At 37.3% G+C, this 20926-nt stretch overlaps 1 protein-coding gene across 3 annotated transcripts in view; it reads left to right on the forward strand.

The window, feature by feature from the left end:
- The window catches only part of KDM5A (lysine demethylase 5A), a 115409-nt gene that overhangs the window by 92314 nt on the left and 2169 nt on the right, over nucleotides 1–20926 (forward strand). Inside the window, exons 26-28 of one of the 3 annotated variants that reach the window (XR_011169494.1) lie at nucleotides 3093–3313; nucleotides 4372–4782; nucleotides 10505–12132. Coding sequence is in view for 2 of the 3 variants with exons in the window: in XM_069094363.1 (XP_068950464.1) it covers nucleotides 3093–3313; nucleotides 4372–4782; nucleotides 10505–10735 (863 nt within the window). In the remaining variant the exon portion in view is untranslated. Of the gene's footprint in view, nucleotides 1–3092; nucleotides 3314–4371; nucleotides 4783–10504; nucleotides 20463–20926 lie in introns of those variants that run through there. The other 2 variants (XM_069094363.1, XM_069094365.1) reach the window with 2 other exon arrangements.

Genomic DNA, 20926 nt, shown 5'->3' on the forward strand with positions numbered 1-20926 from the left:
CCTAAGCCAGATTCAATGAGAGTAAGGTTGACCCATTCCCTTTTGCCTTCCATTCCCCTCCATTATAACAGTTTTCCCTTGCCTCTTCTATATGAGATAATTTACCCCATTCTGTCTCTCCCCATCTCCTCTCATTATATTCCTCTCTCACCTTTCACTTTCACCTTTTAAGTTTCATCCCTTCCTATTCAATTGGTCCTGTGCCCTCTGTCTATGTATATCTGTACACATATATACACATACTCACATATGTATTCATATGCACATATGTCCTCCTATATACACATATGTATGTATATGTATACACACACACACTTATATTCCCTTCAAGTATTCTTTTTTTTTTTTAAGCAATCGGGGTTAAGTAACTTGCTCAAGGTTACACGGCCAGTTATTTCTGGGTGTGGTGCTGAGAGTGTCTGAGCCAGGATTTGATCTCCAGGTCATCCCAACACTGGAGCTGAGTCACCTGGCCGCCCCTTCAAGTATTCTTATACTGAGAAAAGTTTCATAAGTTACAATTATTGTTTTTCCATGTAGGAGTATAAATAGTTCAGTTTTGATAAGTTCCTTATGGTTTCTTTTCCCTCTTTACCTTCTCATGCTTCTCTTGCTTCTTGTATCTGAATGTCAAATTTTCTATTCAACTCTAGTTTTTTTCATCAAGAATGCTTGAAAGTCCTTTATTTCATTGGATGATCATATTTTCCCCTGAAACATGATACTCAGTTTTGCTGGGTAGGTGATTCTTGATTTTAATTCCAGCTCCTTTGATCTCCAGAGTATCATATTCCAAGCCCTTTGATCCCTCAGTGTAGAAGCTGCCAGATCCTGTGTTATCCTGATTGTGTTTCCACAATATTCAAATTGTTTCTTCCTAGCTGCTTGTAATATTTTCTCCTTGATCTGGGAACTCTGGAATCTGGCTATAATATTCCTAGGAGTTTTCTTTTGGGGATCTTTTTCAAGAGGTGATCAGTGGATTCTTTCAACTGCTATTTTGCCCTCTGGTTCTAAAACATCAGGGCATTTTTTTCCTTGAGAATTTCTTGAAGGATGATTTCTGGGTCCTTTTATTGATCATGGCTTTCAGGTAGTCTAATAATTTTTAAATTATCTTTCCTGGATCTGTTTTCCAGGGCAGTGGTTTTTCCGATGAGATATTTCACATTGACTTCTTTCATTTGTTTGGATCTGTTCAATAATATCTTGATTTCTCATAAAGTCACTAGCTTCCATTTGCTCCAATCTAATTCTGAAGGAATCATTCTCTTCAGTGAGCTTTTGAGATTCTTTTTCAGTCTGGCAAATTTAGCTTTTTAAGGAATTCTTCTCCTCATTGGCTTTTTGAGCCTCTTTTGCCATTTGAGTTAGTCTATTTTTAAAGTGTTATTTTCTTCATTCAGGTTGTTGACTCTCTTTTCATGATTTTATTGCATCATTCTCATTTCTCTTCCCAATTTTTCCTTCACTTCTCCTATTTAGCTTTCAAAATCTTTCTTAGCTCCTCTATGGCTTGTAACTAATTCATATTTTTCTTGGAAGCTCTTGGTGCAGAAGTTCTGACTTCGTTGTCTTCTTGCCATTCCATGCTTTGATCCTTTTTGTCCCCCCAAAAAGGAATCTAAAGTCTGATTGCTGTGCTTGCTTTGCTTCCTTTGCCTGCTCATGTTGTCACTCAGTTACTTGACTTTTGAGCTTTTTGCCTCAGTAGAGCTCTGCTTCCAGAGAGGAGAGCTTTGTCCCAAATAACTGGGGTTTTTGCAGCTGCTGGAGCTACTATTTGAGTGCCCTCCCTGAAGCTTCCATAGGCTCTGGCACCTGGTCACACACTCCAGGACCTCCACCCTAGACAACAATCCAGATCCAAGCAGGTTAAAGCAAGAGCAATTACCCCTCAGAATGGTTGCTTGGTCCCCCTGCAATCTGCAGACCAGGAGCTATGAAGCAGCCACGCCACCATGCCTCAGCCACTTCTCCTGGGGGCAGAGGCTGAACTGAACTGCATTCCTGGACCCCCTGTTCCCAAAGTCCACACTAACCTCTTCCTTTGGCTTTGTCATTTATGGGTTTATAATTCTGGAAACTGCCACAGCTGCTGGTGATGCACTGCCCCGAAATTCTTCCAGCTGGGGCTGGTTGGGGCAACTTGGGCTAAAACGGGGGGCTCTGGGGCTGGGCTTTGCTCCCAGTGCGCTGCGATGGATCTTTCCTGTACACCTGCTGGGCTGCCTTCAGCAGGAGATTTATTTCTCTCTGTCACTTTGCGGGTTCTGTAGCTCCAAAGTTTGTTTAGAGTCATATTTTATAGGTATTTGAGGTGATTATGGGGGGAACGCATGGAGTTTTCCTGCTTCTATGCCACCTTCTTGCCTCTGCCCCACTCTTTTCCCCTTTTTGTGTAAGGAAAATTGTAGGAACACAGTGATAACTATTTGCAAGAATTTCTGAGATTCTTTTGAAAATTCAGGATCTATTTATCTGTTGTTAAAAGAATATTAACAATATACATTGCAGATTATAGAAAGTAATATCCAATAATAATTTGCTTCCTAGTTTTTAATGTATACTTAGAAAATGGTTTCCTGTTTTCTTGATTTGGAATTGTAGCATTCTGAACCTTAGGACACACTCCAGTAAGATATAAGTGAGTTTTATATCTCTGTAGTGAAATCTAATAGAGTAGAGCAGGTCACATACATTTTTATCCCTTCATTCAGAGGATGATTACTTTACTTTGAAGCAGAACTATATCCCTAGTATGGTGAGAGCAAAGATGTATTAATAGATTTCTGTATATTTTTATGGAAAAAAATAGTTTTGGAATCCTGAGAATCTTTTTATAAATCATTTTTGTATAGAAGAAATTTTGGATACAGGGTATTGGGGGAAGGGTCATTTTATGTATTTCATGTTTGGTTTTTACATTAATCCATAATGGTATGTTTATAGTATCTAATACAGTTACCAGGATTAAGATATCCACTACAAAAAATTTCTTTGCCATAAATATTATAGTTTCTCAATAGTTTTTTTATTATAGTTTCTCATAGTTTTTCTTTCTTATTAACTTATTGACTCTGCTTGCAAAGGTTCCAGTACTCCTAGGAAACAGCCCAGAAAGAGTCCTTTGGTGCCCCGAAGTTTGGAGTCTCCAGTGTTGGAGTTATCACCTGGTGCCAAAGCCCAGTTGGAGGAACTCATGATGGTTGGTGATCTTCTAGAGGTATCTCTAGATGAGACCCAGCACATCTGGCGGATCTTGCAGGCCACACATCCACCCTCTGAGGACAGATTCCTGCATGTCATGGAGGTACAGATTTAAAACTTACTTTCGGAACAGGATATTAACACTTCCATTAATACTGAGTATTGCCAATGGAGCTAAAGCCATACAAACTAACATCCATATGGTACTTGAAGATTTGCAGAGTGCTTCACATACATTTAAATTGTCTCCTTTAAACCTTATAGCATCCTCATGCAGTGTAGATACTAAAGATATTGCAATCCTCCTTTTGCAAATTATGAAACTAAGGCTTAACGAGACTTGAATGACTTGCCCGTGGCTATTGAATGTCAGAAGAGGGATATGAACCTCTTTTCCTGACTCAGGTCTGACACTTACTATACCACATCACCAGGCCTTGTTAAGAGTAACTATTAGAAGGCATAAAACATAAGCAGAGGGAGCAGTGAAATAAAGGAATAGCGTATATAGGAGGGGAAAGAAGAGAGAAACTTTCATTAGGAGTGGAACATTATCATTAGCTGCTGTTCTTTGGAAACTATACTATAACGTTTATATTCATGTAATTTAGAAACTGGGTCTACATAGCCCTTAAATTAGGTCTAATCCAGTTTTCTAGTTCCTTTCATTAGTTTTTCAAAGCTTTATTGTGTATTACTTTAATATCCCAGACTTTTTTATGTATCTTCTTAAATGATTATTAATCTTATGTTTTCTTCTATTCTTTCCATGCTTACTTTTTATTCATTAATTATATTGGTCTGTAATTTTCTTTTTCAGCTATGTCTTTGGACAGTTTAGGGATCAATATCATACTTTGCTTCATAGAGAGAATTAGATAGCCTACTTATGTTGCTGTGTTTTGAGGAAGCATCTTTGTAATTTGGAATTACTTCTTTAAGTTTTTTTGAATTTGCTTGCAAATCCATTTGGCCTCATCTTTTTTTTTATTTTTATTTTCTTTCTTTAGGAAACCTAAAAACTTAGAAAGAGGTGTGTTTTATTGTTTAGTTCTTGTTAATTTTTATTCATGATTCCTAATTGCTTTTTTTAATTGTTCTACATTGTGGAAATATTTTAAATCTGATTTTCACAAAATTTCTAATTTTATCTCCCTAAAGGATGACAGTATGGAAGAGAAACCATTGAGAATAAAAGGAAAGGACTCTTCTGAGAAGAAGCGAAAGCGGAAACTGGAAAAAGTTGAGCAGCTCTTTGGAGAAGGGAAGCAGAGGTCCAAAGAACTGAAGAAACTGGACAAACCAAAAAAGAAGAAGTTGAAGATGAGTGTAGACAAGTCAAAGGAGTTGAATAAATTGGCCAAGAAACTGGCAAAGGAAGAGGAAAGGAAGAAAAAGAGGGAGAAGGCTGCTGCAGCCAAGGTTGAACTTGTAAAGGAAAATACTGAGAAGAAGAGGGAGAAGAAGGTGCTAGACATCCCCTCAAAGTATGATTGGTCAGGAGCAGAGGAGTCAGATGATGAGAATGCAGTTTGTGCAGCACAGAATTGCCAGAGACCTTGTAAGGACAAGGTAAATCATAGCTCATCCCTACCTCAACCAGATGTAACAGAGGAAGAAGGATTTTGACTTCCAAAGGCTAAGAGCTTATGAGAGCATAGATGTAACATGGTGCAGCCCAGATTGGCCTTTGAAATAATTTGCTTTCTGTACTTTTTATAAACCCTGGCAAATTGTGAGGCTCCTAGACCACTGAGATACCATCCAGTAGAAGAGTCTTTCACTCATTAAAATAAATCAAAACTAGAATACATTGGATGAACATAGTAAGGCAGATGAAAGGAGAAGCAGTACAACTGTTAGCATGCAGCATGTTTTATTTTATAATTCGTCATGAATGTAGCTTTAATTACAAAACCAATTAAAGTTAATCAACATTCAGAATTTTTAAAAAAGTCTTTAGCATAAAGGAATCTATAACAAAACTAACAGTTCCTCCCTTTGTTCCCTTGTGATTGTCTGTCTATTCACCCTGTATTTATGTCTATTTTTCCTCCTTTATAGTTGTCATAAATGTGCGTTGAAATTTTGTTTGTATGTTCTTCACATCATATGTCTTTATATTTCTCATAATTGTTCACAGGATTTTAAGTCTAGAGCTGGAGCCACCTAATCCAACTCCCTCATTTTACACATGAGGAAACCCAGAGAGGTTAAAGTGACTTGCCCCCAGTCACAAAGGATCAGAGGTGGGATTTGAACCAAGGTCTTATGGGTCTAGAGCCAGCATTCTTTCCACTATACCATGTTGGCCCCTTGGCTGTTATTTTCAGTTGCAGTGTATTATTTTATTATGCTAATTTAGCATAATTTGTTTAGTGATTATACATTTAGGATCGTAGGATCATAGAATGTAGAGCTGGAAAGAACCTTAGAGATCACTGAATGCAACCACGTAATTTGAAAATGAGAAAACTGAGAGCCAGAAAGGTAAGTGAATTTTCCCAAGGTCATTTAGGTAGAAAGTAGCAAGACTGAGGGTCAGCCTCAGGTTCTTGGGCCTCAGCTCCAGGGCTCATTTCCAGTATCATCCTCTAAATTGTTTTCTGATGTTTCTGAAGGTAGAAATAGCTTAGCTCTTTTCCTTTTTACTAATACTCTTAGGGTATATGTATAACGGGATTGTCAAATCAAAAGTTTTGATTATACATTTAAGAAAATGAAACAGTTTTAGTGCTCTGTTGGATAGCTTTCCAAAAAGATTCTAGTAATTTGCATCATATATGTGCATCAAGCCTTGCTTCTTAATAGTTAGAGTTGTTGAAAAGTGGAATGGATTGCCTTGGGGGTAAGGGTTCCCCCACTTTTTGTTAAATTAAGGCATGATGATCATTTGTCAGAGATGCCATAGAGGGGCTTTCTTTTGAGGTATAGGTTGAGCTAGTTAACCTCTGAGATCCCATCCAACTCTTATTGTGTGGTTCTGTGCTTGTCCTGTCTTGCTGTGATGTGTTATGTGAATGTTAGAACCAAATCTTTTATCAGTGAACCGTAATAATATTGAGCTAGCTGCTTTAGAAAATTGTGCATTTTAGTGGGCTGACACTGAGGTGGGATGGGAGTGGGATTGTAAAATTGTTCACTGGGTTGTGCCTTCTGCCAGATAACAAACTTAACCTGTACTGTTTAACCTAGTGAGTCTAAATGAAATGTCTTTTTCAACGAACCCTTGCTTAAATCCTGTAAACCCAGGAGCCTACAGGTTTGCAGATTTTATCAAAGCCAGAGACTATGTATCTTCATTAATCTGTGATGGTCTTAGGAAGCCTTGACTCTACTTTCATCATTCATTTTCAGTCTCTGGCATGACCCCAGTATTTTATTTTATGTTTTTTTTTATTTATGTTTATAAATTTTATTTTATTTATGTTTATATATTTCTTGACATTTTGACACAAAAAAGCTGAGGTAAACCTATTTACAAAGTACATTCTCTGAGAAAAAAAGGTTGTTATTGATTTAATAAAAAGGGTGTGTCCTTTAATTTGGCCACTATAGTACTAACAATCAGCTACTGTGGTTGATCAGAGTTTTGTTACCTCTGCATATTGGTATTATTTACATTGTTGTAGTTACTTTGTATGTTGTTTTTAGCTGTTTTCTTTACTTTGCATGTTTGTACATGTCTTTCTATACTTTTTTGGTTTTGTTTCATTTTTGTTTAATTTAACTTAATTTATTTTTTTGTTACATTTTAAGTTCCAGATTGTCTCCCTTTCTCCCTCCCCACCCCACTCTAGAGAAGGCCATCATTTGACACAGATTTATAAATATATGTAAAACTATACTATGCTTACTTCTGTTTTTCAGTTCTTTTTATGGAGGGAATAGCATCTTCCTTCATAGATCTTTACAGTTGATTTGAGTATTTATAGTACTCTGAGTTACATGGTTGTTCACAATTTTTCTTTGAACAACATTGTTGTTACTATATGGAGCATTCTCTTGTTTCTGTTCACTTTTCAGTATTTTGTGCAAGTCTTTCCATGTTTTTCTATAATCAACCAGCTTATCATTTCTTACAGTGCAGTAGTATTCCATCACAGTCACATACCACAACTTGTTTAGCCATTCCCCAGTTGATGGGCATCCCCTCAGTTTCCAGTTCTTTGCCACCACAAATAGAACTTTCTGCTATAAATATTGTAGAACATATAGGATCTTTTCTTTTTTCCCTGATCACCTTGGGAAATAGACCTAATAGTGATATAGTGATATTGCTGGGTCAGAGGGAATATCCATGTCACATCATTCCATATGGCACCATAGTATTCCATTAATTCATATGTCAGAATTTGCTCAACTATTGCTGGGCACATATTTTGTTTCCAGAATTTGTTATTACAAATAATACCACTGTGAATGTTTTTATACATAGTCGTCTTTTCTTGCTGTCAATAAGCTTGGAATATATATAATCCTAGTAGTGAGATCTTCTGTTTCCTTTTATTAGAAGCTCTAAATTGAAAAGCAAGTGATGATAACAAAGATTTCAAAAATATATAGAGAAAATGAGAATTTTTGATTGAAAATTTTAATAACTGATTTAATTTTAGGACATTTCAAATTCAGTGGTAATAGAGACATGCTAGGTACTTGTGATGAGATCATTCCAAAATCTTACTCCTAATGTTTGGGTAGGGCAATTATATAATGACATTTTCATTAGCTAATCATGAGAATTTGAAATATATAGAGAAAGTACCTTTGAGAGATTGAAATTTGAAATATATGAAGCTTCCTTAGCATAAGAAGAAACTTTTGATGCTATTGAAATTTTTATCTGTTTCCAGGCATATTTATTCATTATGTTCTAGAAGGTTTAAATTTCTTACTGTTTCCTGGATTAAATATGAAAGGGTGACATGTTATTTACCACGTTGCTTTCTCTTGTAGGTTGTTCCCCCTCTCCCATTTAAAATAGCTTTGTGCTATAAGTTGAACATTTCTTTTTCATCATTATTGATTAATGTTTGAGCAACTCACATTTTTCAAGTTTATTTTTATTACTAAGTATCTCTGTAAAGTAGTAAATATTTTTATTCCACCAGAAGCAGTGAACAGCAAAGTAACATCTAATGACTGAGTAACCAATGTGAAATTTGAACCATTACTCTTGAGTTTTTTAGGCATCTGCTTTTTCCACTGAATTTTAGTAGATTAATCTACAGTATTAACTTTTCAACTTTTTAACTTCTGAGTAGTCATGGGGCTCCTTTTTGAATTTTTTTTTAAAGGAGTTCAAGTTGATGATGAAGGAACCAAATATGGCAAATTTCAGAGAAACAAGATTAAAAATTTATCAATATAAATTGGCATATAATGTGCAGTTTTTCATTCTAACCAATATTAGCTGTGCTTCAAGGGAAGTCTTGTTCTTTAAAAAGGTTATAAGAGATCTTAACTTTGGGAAGGGATATCTAGCTAGCTACAAGGGTGAAAAAGGAAGTGAGCGCTCCTTTCTTGCTCTTGCCTGAAAGAGAAAGATAAATCTGTACTTGTGTATGTATGATCCTTAGGAAACTGGGGCCCAGTGGTTATATAATAGTGCAGGATAAGATGTCAAGAAAAGTTCAGGACATGGAAATTGTAGGTAATTGATAACTGATTTGACATTTGGGCAAGCAGCGAGTGGTGACTATCCTAGTTAAGAGAGTTAGAGCAAAGGTTTGTGGGTTAGCTCATAAAAAAGATAATAGTGTCATATTCAAGTAGCCCAGAGAAATAAAAGTTCATCCCTCTAATTAGAGTAACTTCTTATGTTCCAAAATAGGCAACATATTCCTCCTGAGTGTCCTATTTGTATCTACCTACTATCCAATTAACACCTTCTTAAATCACATACATCTACAATGTCTTTATTTTTCCTTTGATGCATAGAAGTGATTAACTCCCTTCTCTGGCTTTAGCAGTTTACTGCTGGGATAGGAAACATTCTGATTACTTATTCTTTGTGCTGCACAGTTTGAGTTCAAAAGCCAGACTTCTTACAGAGAACAAGGAAAGAATTTAGTTTGGGAAGGAACTATAAAAGTAACTAATATTTATGGCAACAATGACTACTATAGTCTTTCTTCTAAAAGATAGTCTGGGGTAATAGTCCTGATTAGATTAGTAAATTTGAGAAGCAGTGTGATCTAGGAGTAAGCCATCATGGGCTGGGAACCAGAGTGAAGTGGTGTTGGTAGTCCTGTTAGGTTGGGTCCGAGAAACACGGAAATTTTGTAGATTTGGGAGATCTGCAAGGTAGAACCATAATGCTGCTTTAGTATTCAGTGAGATGTTAGATGGTGAAGATCTGCCAGAATATATCAGCTGGGTGCTGATGAGAGATATTCATGGAGAAACAAAACCACTTGAGAATTATTCCAATTTTGTTGGTACAGCTCACTTTCAGATAACAACCTCACTTCCCTCCCACCTCCTTTTGTAAAGAAACAATAGAAATTATCTTGGCACTGGGTATCTCAGTTTTTTGGCTAGCATACCCTAAACTGCCTTTCTTTTGAGAGATAGTTTGGTATTATGGAATAGTTCCCCACTTTTGAGAAAAAAGGACCCTTTTTAATGTCAAAAATTTCACACATGCCCCATATGATAGTAGTTGTACTATTATGATTGAATGAGAAAAATAGACATTTACAGAAATCTGTTAATTCAGCAGAGCTTTTTAAATTTGTATTTTATTATAGATGTACAGAATATACATTGGAAGAGTTATAATACATTTGGAACATACATATACACACATGCATATACATACATGCATACGTGTGTGTGTGAGAGACAGACAGAGAGTTCTGCTACATACCTTTATGGAGCTAAATGAAGATAGAAGTCACACTGACACACATGTGGGTTCTTGGATTCTTTGTAATGTTGATAGTTTCTCAGACATTCTTGCCCTACAAGTTGGGAACCATTGGTATAGTGAGTAGATCATAGTAGTGAACTTGGGAGTCACATGACCTGAGTTCAAGTTCTGACTCTTCCATTTACTAACCGCATGATCTTGGTCAAGCTAGTTAACCTTACTAAACCTCAGCTTCTTTATCTGAAAAGTGGGAATGGTACTTGTCCCACTTACCTCACAGAGTCGTTGTGAGGGTGCATTGAGGTAATGGATGTAAATAATACAGAAATACTTACAAAACAATAGTTATGTAAAAACTAAGCTGTTACTTAATATGCCTTGACTTTACTTTCACCCTAGGGATAGCTAACTGTCCTAAAGCCCTCTCAATCTTATCTCCTACAGGTAGACTGGGTACAGTGTGATGGTGGCTGCGATGAGTGGTTTCATCAAGTCTGTGTGGGTGTTTCTCCAGAAATGGCAGAAAATGAAGATTACATCTGTATAAACTGTGCAAAGAAGCAGGGGCCAAGTAGCCCAGGACAGGCACAACCTCCTTCTTTCATAATGAGCTACAAGTTACCAGTGGAGGAACTGAAGGAGGCCAGCTAGCAGAAGCTTGGTTAGTTTAGAACATGAGGGAAACGGACCACACTGAGACCCTTTTCATCAAGGGAGGGTGGTTTGGATCTACTCAGAGTTGTTGCTTCCAAAGACGAATGGCCTACAGCAGAGAAAGCCCTCTTCGCTTTTTCTATGCAGTGGGACTGACTGTGTGAGCCACATACTGTACCAGCCCATCTATGCAGAGATGTCTTCTTTGGTATTCCAGCCATTATCTTAACTGAAGTGTTTCTCGTGAGTGTGGTGTCCTGCATTGTGTTCAGAGACTTGATTGAGCAGTAGGGTGGCTTATACAGCTGGGGTGTGGAGCTGACTTGGGACCTGTAGGCATTAGCTAGAGATTCACAACTTAATGGCAGCACTATTTGTAGGCATGTATGGAACCAGAGTGCCTTGGGCCTGCCTGAATGGGACAGCAAGATAGTCAGAATCAGTCCCCTTCCACTGTTTCTAAGCATCCTGTGTTCTACAGCTATTGGAGGGAGGGCAGATCGGCAGGTTCTGTTAGAAGTCAGATGGAAAAGCAGCATGTTTCAAACATCAGTTCCTAGTGCTTGTTTGTACCAAAAAAGAAAACCCGGAGCTTCCTTTCAGCTGGGGCAGACCACCGAATGTGGAGAATCCCGTCTCAATGCAGATTGTTAGGCTGGATCTTGGAAAGAAGAGCCTTTCTTATTTCCTCCAAGAGCAGCAGCTTCTCTTATAGAGACTGGCTTTGAGGATCCCCAGTATCTTGGGCCTACATGTTGGAGAGGAACAACTGCATGGACCCAGAATTCTACACAAAGAAAAGACAAAAAGGCCACATGGGTTGTCTTGCAGAGCCACAATGGTGCATGCTTTTGGGATAACATCCTTTTACAAGCATTCCTGTCATCACCAGGCTTTAGGCATGATCATAAGCAAGACCGCCATATCACTGCTCACCTTGTAGTCCTGACCCGTAATCTACCATTCTAAATACTGGCTGTTTCAGATTCTGGCCCAGAAGCAGCAACACATGATGCTGAGTCATGCCCTGGCTTCGTCAGAAGATGTAGGATTGTGGTACCTCTAGGTGATGAGGTCATTTTAGTCAATCCATTTTTAAAGAAAAGAACTTGTTTTTACTTTTTTCTAAATGTCTCTGACTACTGACTGTTCTATAAATAGATTATTTTTCCTTTTTTTAATATACATATATAAATATATATTTACCACTATTACCAGCAACATACATACAGTTTTCCACCATCAAAAACCCATTTGGGGGCTTGTTTTTTGTTTTTGTTTTTTGCTTTTTAAAAAGGACTTTCATTCCTTCCTTGTAGTACAAGGAGTAAGCAGTCACCTTTTCCCAAACTAGGCTAACTAGACCTTCTGTCATCTTGCCTGTGTTCAAATAGGTAATTACATTTTCTTCATTTGTTGGGATTTGTCCCTGTCTTTGGGGAAGTGCTGGTTTCACTTTAGTCTATGCTGTTTTTTGTATGTGAACGTCCAGAGCTCACCAGGGTGCTGTGTTCTCTCCCCTCCCAGTGTGTTTTCACTTCTTGTACAGGTGATAGGTGAGTAGTAGAGCAGAGTCTACTTAGAAGATAAGCTGAAATTTAACAAACAAAACAAAAAAATTCTTACTAAAACTAGTGTTTTGTCTTTTGACTGTTCTGCGTCTCTTCTGTGTCCAGAAAGTACTGATTTGTGACATTTCAGCAGTTGAACTAAAAGGTATCTTGAAAAGAGCTTATAAAACTCCTCTCAGTTTTGCCTCATTCTGTTTAATAGGAATCTAGTGGCTACTACTGTCTAATTATCATTTGAGTCAATAGAAGATGACATAAAACAAATGTTACAAAATCTGGTTTTCACAAGGACATTTTCCATTGCTTGCCACCTTTCCTAGTCACTTTCCCCTTAATAGTACCATTTTTTATTATTATGAATTAATAGCAGTTCATATTTTGAAGTTTTATCAGTTCCCAAATAAGTAAAAGATAGCTGTGAGTTAGGATTTAATAGATGAACATTTTATTTTTTTGAAATATTTCTTTATTATGAATTTAACAGTTATCAGAATATGTGGATATCTTAGTTCATACATGAGCTGTATAAGTTTTGTTTCCCTCTCTTGTCAATGAGGAATAAATAAAGTATCTTTTGTGATTAATTGAAGATAATGAAGACAGGATTAGAAAGGAATTCTGAGAATTAAGAATATGAGAGTTCCTATTAGTCCCCTTTATTGTGGCCCTCTATGTAAAAATCAAAGAACTCCCATGATTATTGATTTCTCCAGGTTGGATGATGGCTGCTTAGGGATTCAAGTTTGCTCTGATTTCTCTTGTACTGCTTTCTAGAACTCAGCTCTTTGGAGCAGGCCATTTTGTGCCCTTTAAAGTGGTGGGCCAATAAGTAAGGCTATTTAGGGCGTAATTTCTGTCCCTAGATAAATGTGTTGGGTGATATACCCCAGAAAACTCAAAAGAAACAAACTAACCTCCAGCAATGTATAGTTTGTTGCTAAAAGGCTAACATAGGCATCATTTGACATTAAAAAAATTTTATATCCCTTCATTTAGAACTATGAGATTATCACTAAAGTAAAATCTAGGAGCTTGGCTTAATTACATTATAATAGGTCCTCCAGGGTTGGGAAGCAAAAAGTAAGAATAAAAATGAATGTTAACATACCAAGCTGCAGTTTGGGGGAGGCCTAAAGGAAGTGAAAGCTAAGAAATGTTTGTATTCTTCTAAAGCATAATTTTTTGAAAAAAAACTACTCTGATATTACAGCTTACTTCATTCCTCAGCACTATAGATACTTTGGTATCAAGGCTTGGCCAACAGAAAATAGCAGTTCATTATAGCCGAGCTTTTGCATGTTTATTCCTTTTCAAAGGTAGATGTAATTGCAAACCATTTTGACAAAGGTTATGGAAGATGATGAAAGGAAGGATTAAAAATGAAAATAATAGTTTAAAAAACATGCTGGAGGTTGATGGACCTGTCAGATTGACAAGAAGATTTTAGTTACTGCTTTGGTTCTGTTCTTTCTTGCTTTTGTACCCCAGAAAATGTTCTGTTCATTTATTATACATGTTAGAATATAGATGCAAAACAGTATGTACTGTTTTGCATCTACAAGAAAGGATACTTCTATAAGTTAGTTTCCTAAACAAGAAATGACTCTAGTGAGTGAATCAGCTAGTACTTGAAATTGGGCAAGATCTCATTCATTCAACAAACATTATTGAACACCTACCATGTGCAGGACTGAGGGACTTCATAGTTTAGTTGTTAAGATGAGAAATATCAGCAAATCACTGTTAATACAGGATAGTAGTTGAAAGTACAGTAAGAAGTGTAAAGGGGTAGCTGGAGTTCAGAAGAAGGATCTGATCCCAGATCTGGAACCTTTATTTTGGGAAATAAGGAAAAGAAACTAGGAATCACATTCCCAGGGAAAATGATTGATTAGTTATTTTATTTTAGATGATGAAAATCAAGAGTTTGAGGGCTGAAAGTTGTATTAAGATGAAACTGTTTAAAACTTATGTCAACTCTTGACATATTTAGAAACTTGATGTTGCAAGTTTCATTGAGTGCCAGATTGACAAGAAAAATTATTGGTTTGGTTTATTCTCTACTGTTGAATTATTTTTTGCTCTATTTTGATTCAACAAACATTTTTAATCACCTGTTCTGTGCAATACAATGTAGTAGGCAATGGGATACAAAAATCAAAGCCCCTTTTAGGAGGGAGCTTACAGCTTGAGCTTAGAAAGGAAGGACGGGTATTGTTATACCTTGTTATATACCTTTGGTATTGTTATATACTTTGTCCTGAATTATGCCTTTATTATTTATTCCTGATGAAAGGCACTTTGGAATAGGGATTACAGGCCTGATTTTAAGAGTCAAAAAGACCTGCGTTCAAGTTCTGTCTCTTAACACAGTAGCAGTATGACTGGGCAAGTCACATAACTTTCATTTGTAAGGCAATTAAATTATGTCACAGCTGAGTGGGAAGAGATTTCGTATTTTGAGTTCCTCACACAGATGAAATTACAAGTCCAGGAAAAGTGTTGATACAAAAAATAGAAATGAAAAATTATAACCAGGAATTATAATATCTCTTCTGTTTGGAGGCAGTGTGATATAATGGACATAGGGCCAGGCTTAGAGTCAGTCCTGAATTCATGTCTTGCCTCTGACACATACTAGCTCTTTTACTGGGAGCATATTACGTATCAGGCAACTTTCTAAAACTATATGTTTCTTATTTGCATCAGTGAATGCAAGTTTCCATACCAGGAAATTCCTTACACCTATTTGAAGTCATATGTTCAGACCAAAACCTTTTTTACTGTCTGAACGTTCCCATAATGGAATGTTTCCTACAAATAATCCTTCAAGAGATTCTCCCTAGAGAGCAGTGTTTGTCCCTCTGTCTGCCCATGGCATGTTTTTAGGGGTCCACAAAATATATTGCCAGAAGACCTTACGATATACTTTGCCTTTAAAATATCAAATTTTATCATTGTGAGTATTCCCAGTACCAGTGCAAATCACATTTCTATAATGCCTTAGAAACAGGAAGAATAGTGGATGTTTTTAAACAACCTGGCTTCTGATTCCTTCTTGCATTTTCTCATTTTCTCCGTCCTCCTCAACCTTCATTCTCAACCCTCTTCCTCTAGGTCTTAGTCCTCCCCTCACTCCTGCCCCGTAGCTCTAAAATAGAGAATTTAAAATGCTTTACATAGCTGAAGTCTACTTTGGGTTAGGAAAATCTGTTTTAGGGCATTTTCTTAGAATTTTTCTATGTGCAGAATAATTTAATATAGGCTGTCATTTAACAGGGCTATTGGTGCCTTACAAGCACGACTTATTTCATTATTTTGGTCATCTGGACATACTTAAAATTTGTTTTCTGAGGGAAAGTTTGGTGTTAGAGGACATTATTACATAAAAAAGGCCAAAAGAAAATAAAGTTTGATGTGCATTTAATGTCTTATATTCTCATTTAGACTGGTTAAAACTTGTAATGTTTAACATGTAAGGTAGTCTAACACAAAGTGGACAAGAGTGAGGGAAGCTGGATTAGGAACTGAGGTGGTGCAGATCAATAGGAGTTCCCAAACACATTTCATTTACTGTGTGGCCAGGAGGGATGTTAGATAATTTGATAGTATCAACAGCTGATACTATACTGAGAAGTTTTCAAAAATATAGATGGGTTTGGTACCCGAGGAGTTCAGCTGTTCAGGTAATGACTAGTATATACCTGACTCTACCTCTGTTTCTGCGAAACTTTGTCCTTTTGCAGTGAACCAATACCAGTCATGAAAATAGAGGAGGAAAAAAAAAAACCTCCGAGATTTTTATTTCCCAAATACTTAAGACTAGATCAAACCCAGTTTCTTCAGATAAGGAAATGACATGTGCTCTTGTACTAGTCTGAAGGACAAATAATGGGACTGCTAAGGGCTTTCTGATTTTAAGTGTGAAATGTACTCTATTTTTCTGGTAAATTGAGAGTGAGGGAAATCTTTTCTACTTGTAGTATTTAGGTGCCTGTGTTTTCTTTTCTGCTGAAACTTCTTAGGGCATGCCCTGGTTGACAGTATATATTGAGTTTCTGTGTGCCTACCACTCACTATCCTAGATACTGTATAGAATGCATAATAAGTAGGAAGCACAGTTGCTTCCTTGAAGAACTTTACATTTTGATTGAGAGATGAGGTACATATGCATGAAACAAATGGCAAACAATACTAGGGGGTTGATAATCAAGTAATAAAATGCATAATGTAGACTAAAATTGCCATTGGAATTCCTTTGACATTTCTCCTGCAGAGAGGCATTTGCTCATTTGCATTTATTTTTATCCAACTCTTGATAGGGAAGATTTTAATCTGTGTAATACAACCTGCTTAATACAGTTCATTGAGAGGCAACATGGTATAATGGATATAAGCTGGCCTTTGTGAGTCCAGAAGGCCTGGGTTCAAGTCCCTCTTCTCATCTCGGGCAAGCTTGTCACATAATTTTTCAGTGTCTTAAGACAGAGATAGGGAACCTGTGACCTCGAGGCCACATGTGGCCTTCTAGGTCTTCAGGTGTGACCTTTTGATTGAGTCCAAGTTTTGCAGAACAAATCCTTTTATTAAGGGGATTCAGTCAAAGAGCTACATTGTGACCTGGAGGCTTCAGGTTCCCCACCCTTGGTCTAAGATAAAGCTGCAGAATAGTTACCAGTCTGCACTGGTATTACTGGAGCCTTCTCTTCAAGAGCTCCCTATGCCAAGGAAATCACAGATCTAGTTTTAAAAAAGAAAGTGGTTCACCTCTGGTCTGAACTAAATTGTATCCTTTTTGTTTAAGGACCAACTTAGGAAAACTTCATCACAATGATGGCTATAGCTATAGGCTGTTAAGGTTTTCCAGCCACATCAACTTAGGAAGACTTTTTAATAAGTTGTAGAGAGATTGAAATCAGCTTCATTGGAGGGAATTCCTGTGGTTAGTGGCAATGGCACCTCTAGCTTTGACTTTCATCACCTGTAAAAATTTCAGGATTGTTTTGGAGATCAAATGAGATAAAGCATAAAGCACTTTACAACTTTAAAGTGCTAGCTTATTGTGACTATAATACCCCACTGGTGGGCACCCCCAACCATTGAGAGAGTTGGCTATTCTATATGTTATTGAGGAGGGGACCAAAGAAGTCCCCCCCAAATTATTTGGATAACTCCAGGCTGGTGAATATTGTTTTAGAAAGCCCTTTTGGATTGCTTAGGTATTTTCTTAGGAAAATTTAATCTCAGAAATGGTAGGTCCCCTCTCCCCATGTAGAATCGTGTTACAGAAAGAACACTGATATAAGAGAGATGGGTTCTGGTCCAGTGTGTAAACTTGGGTAAAATGTTAAATCTCTTAAGGTTTTTCTCTCTAAAGTCAAGTTAAGGGTCCAGGTAATTCTCAGGAAATAGTGAATACCTACTATGGTCTGCTTAGGCCTTATATAGATGCTAAAAGAATCCTTGCCATCTAGTTAAAACACATAGATGTATGGGACATGTGCAGTGATCTCTAAGGAGCTAGAAGTCCCATCTAGCTATAAACTTTATAATTCTGAATAGTACATCAGGTACTCTCACACCTAGTCAATTGATCAATGAACAAGTTCTTCCTACGTTTTAGGCACTGTATTGGGTGCTGGAGATAGGGAAAGAGGCAAAAGATAGTCCTCAAGAAGATGTACTATCTAATGGGGGAGACAACATGCAAACTTACAGAAAGCAAGCTCTATACGGGATCAATAGGAAGTAACTAACAGAAGGAAGGCACTAGCATAAAGAGGGGCTGGGGAACGCTTCCATTGCCAGCTATCATTTTGTAAGCAAGTACCAGGCCTTCCTCTAGTCTTCTTCCATGTGAGATTTTCAGCTTACGTGAGGTCATAGGTTTAGAGATGGAAAGGACCTTAGGGGAGGACATGTAGTCTAATGCCTCATTTTATAGATGTGGACATAGGCCCAGAGATGAGATAATTTGCCCCAGGTCACACGTGTAGAGCCCAGAGTTGAACACTGACGCTCTTCTGCTAAAACCAGTGCCCTTTCCATTGTAGTGTGTTCCATTAGGCTAGCCACATCTTAAACATTTAAAACAAAACAAAGCCTGGTCTTGATTGCTTAGTAACTGGCTCTAGAAGGTGTTCTGTCTGATATGTCAGCTGCCTGAAGGCTCATTTAGTATTCTACTTTAGTGCCTGCTCCCCTGTATAACCATCATTGTCAGAGTGACATTGCTAGTTTGATTATGGGGCTTATGAGTCATTCTGTTACTTTCCTTCCATTCACTTTATTATTCAAAATTGCCACCCCCAGAGTTACTTTAACATTTGTTCTCTACTTGGTTCATAAAATAGTGGGGGTGGAAGGAACCTCAGAAATGGTTTCCCAGCCCCCAGAAATGGATATAACGAAACCAACCCAAAAGAAATCATTAGTGTTGGCCCCCATCTTAAAAAATCCACAGGAAAATGTTGGTTTTGTGTTTCTGTATGTTTCTTTTTGGTATGTGAGCACTTACTGAATTTCTTGCCATCTGATTATTTTCCTTGAACATCAATTCCTAATGTACTGTGTTACTATATTTTCCAAATTTCCTGACTTTCTCTTCTGCCCAAATTTCTTTTGTTCTTTATAGCATTCCTACCCTCTGTTTTTGTTGTTGTTTTTGTTTTAATCTCCCTTGTCTGCTCTACTATCCATGATTCTTCAATTCCAGATGCTTGGTCTGGAAGAGACTTTAGCTTCAAGTGTCCCCTGCCTCCAGAAATGAATATACATGTATCTCTATTTATATAGAGGTACAACGTATAAAACAGCTCATCTTTATGTAGCACTTTAAATTTAACAAAATGTGTTCCTCATGGTCCTAGTGATTAAATATGACTGTATACAGAGGGCCTTCATATGCCAATTGTATGCACATACACATATATTCACTGCATATGGAAAATTATACAGAAAGCTATGAGTGGGATAACTAGGGAAAGAGCCTGCTCTCTTTGAGTTTAATAATGTTTACTATAAACTGTTTCTCCTTGTCCATATCTATACTTTAACCCCCAATCTGGATATTAACAAAAATTGATATTGCTCCTTTAAAATGAAATCTTATAGTAGTTAAAAAAAAGTTTTGTCACTGTTCTTTTTTTTTGTCATTTCCCAATGACTCCTCTCTCCTGTCCTACTAGGACCCTCCCTTGAAATAAAAAACTACAGTTGAGCAAAATAAATCAAGGTATTGGTCATGTCTGACAATGTGTGCTTCATTCCACACCTATGGTACACCATCTGGTGCTTTGGCACCACAGTAGTTTTTTCTTGATTTGGATAGGAATCCTATGAGATTGGGCTGCAGTATATTGTCAGATGCAATTACTCTGATCACTGTGGTTTATTGAGCTTGGTAAGCCAAACCTTTCCAACTCCTCAGGATCTCAAACACTCCTGTGTACTTTTCTATGCATACTACTGTGGCATTTTTTTCTTTTGCATTTCCTTTGGAAGCTGCCAACATGTAATTTTTATTCCCACCTCATTCAGATGTGGAGGTTTGAATAGTCTCCTCTTTATGGAAATTATTCCTTCAGAATAATTGGGATGTGGTATGAGATTTGATATTTGTTCCTGAGAATGATTGAGATGGGAATTCAGCAGTTTGGTTTCCTTGAAGTAGATAAAAGCTCCTCATCTTGGCAACTTGTGGGATAATAGATTACTCTCTCAAATGATGATATTGACAGACATACAGTCGTTTCCATCTTAAGAATTGGGATGGTTTCCAATGAATTGAGTTGAGCTCATTGGATCATTGGGTCCTATTGCTGTATGTAACTATTTTAGGTCTGGAAACACACTAAATAGCCAACCCACTAGCAGATGAATTCCTGTCTCCGCTAATCTAGTGCCAGTAGCTCTACCGCTAGAGGTCCTAGGGGTTAATGTTGGAAGTTCTTGGGATTTTAGGAGGTCATCTTGTCTACCTCTGCTACCAGGCAGGACTAAACCTAAAGCCATTCCTGAAAGATACTGCCTGTTTGCTGGAAAGTGTCTGGAATACATCGCATGTAAATAACCTGGTACTGTCCCACTTTTCTCTAGTTACTGTTGCCAAACGATTTATTGTACAATAAATATTTGTTGGCTGACTGAACAAACTTTTTCTCATTTGTGACACTGACATTCTTGTAAGGTGGTTGGCCAGGAGTGCACCTTCCTAAATCAGAAACGAGGACATTGCAGCATGGGGCAGACCTATTTAGAATAAGATTCTAAAGACTGATTTACTACCCACTAATGTTTCCCAGAGTTGCCTGGGGACCCTTACGAGTTTTCTATGGATGGTTCTTTTTGGTCTTGCTGTTGGTCAGGAGTTTTAGAAATTTAAAGGATCTGAAGAGAAGGGAAGGTTTGGAGAATAGGATTCAAGTTTGGCATAGAGGCAGTATAGAATGGATAACAAAGGTAATATTCTGTGGGTGATGGTGGGGCAAGGAGATAGAGGAGCCTAATGGAATAGAAATCACAATATACAATATATTCTTACTGTAATTTTTTTCCCATTGACCCTTCTACAACTTCTCTAGCTAAGAAAAGCAGTTATAGCAAGGGGGATGGAGTG

This window comes from Petaurus breviceps, unplaced genomic scaffold (genome assembly GCF_028583685.1).
Source record: "Petaurus breviceps papuanus isolate PSGF00001 unplaced genomic scaffold, PetGlider_PUasm1.0 216, whole genome shotgun sequence".
Lineage (NCBI taxonomy): Eukaryota > Metazoa > Chordata > Mammalia > Diprotodontia > Petauridae > Petaurus > Petaurus breviceps.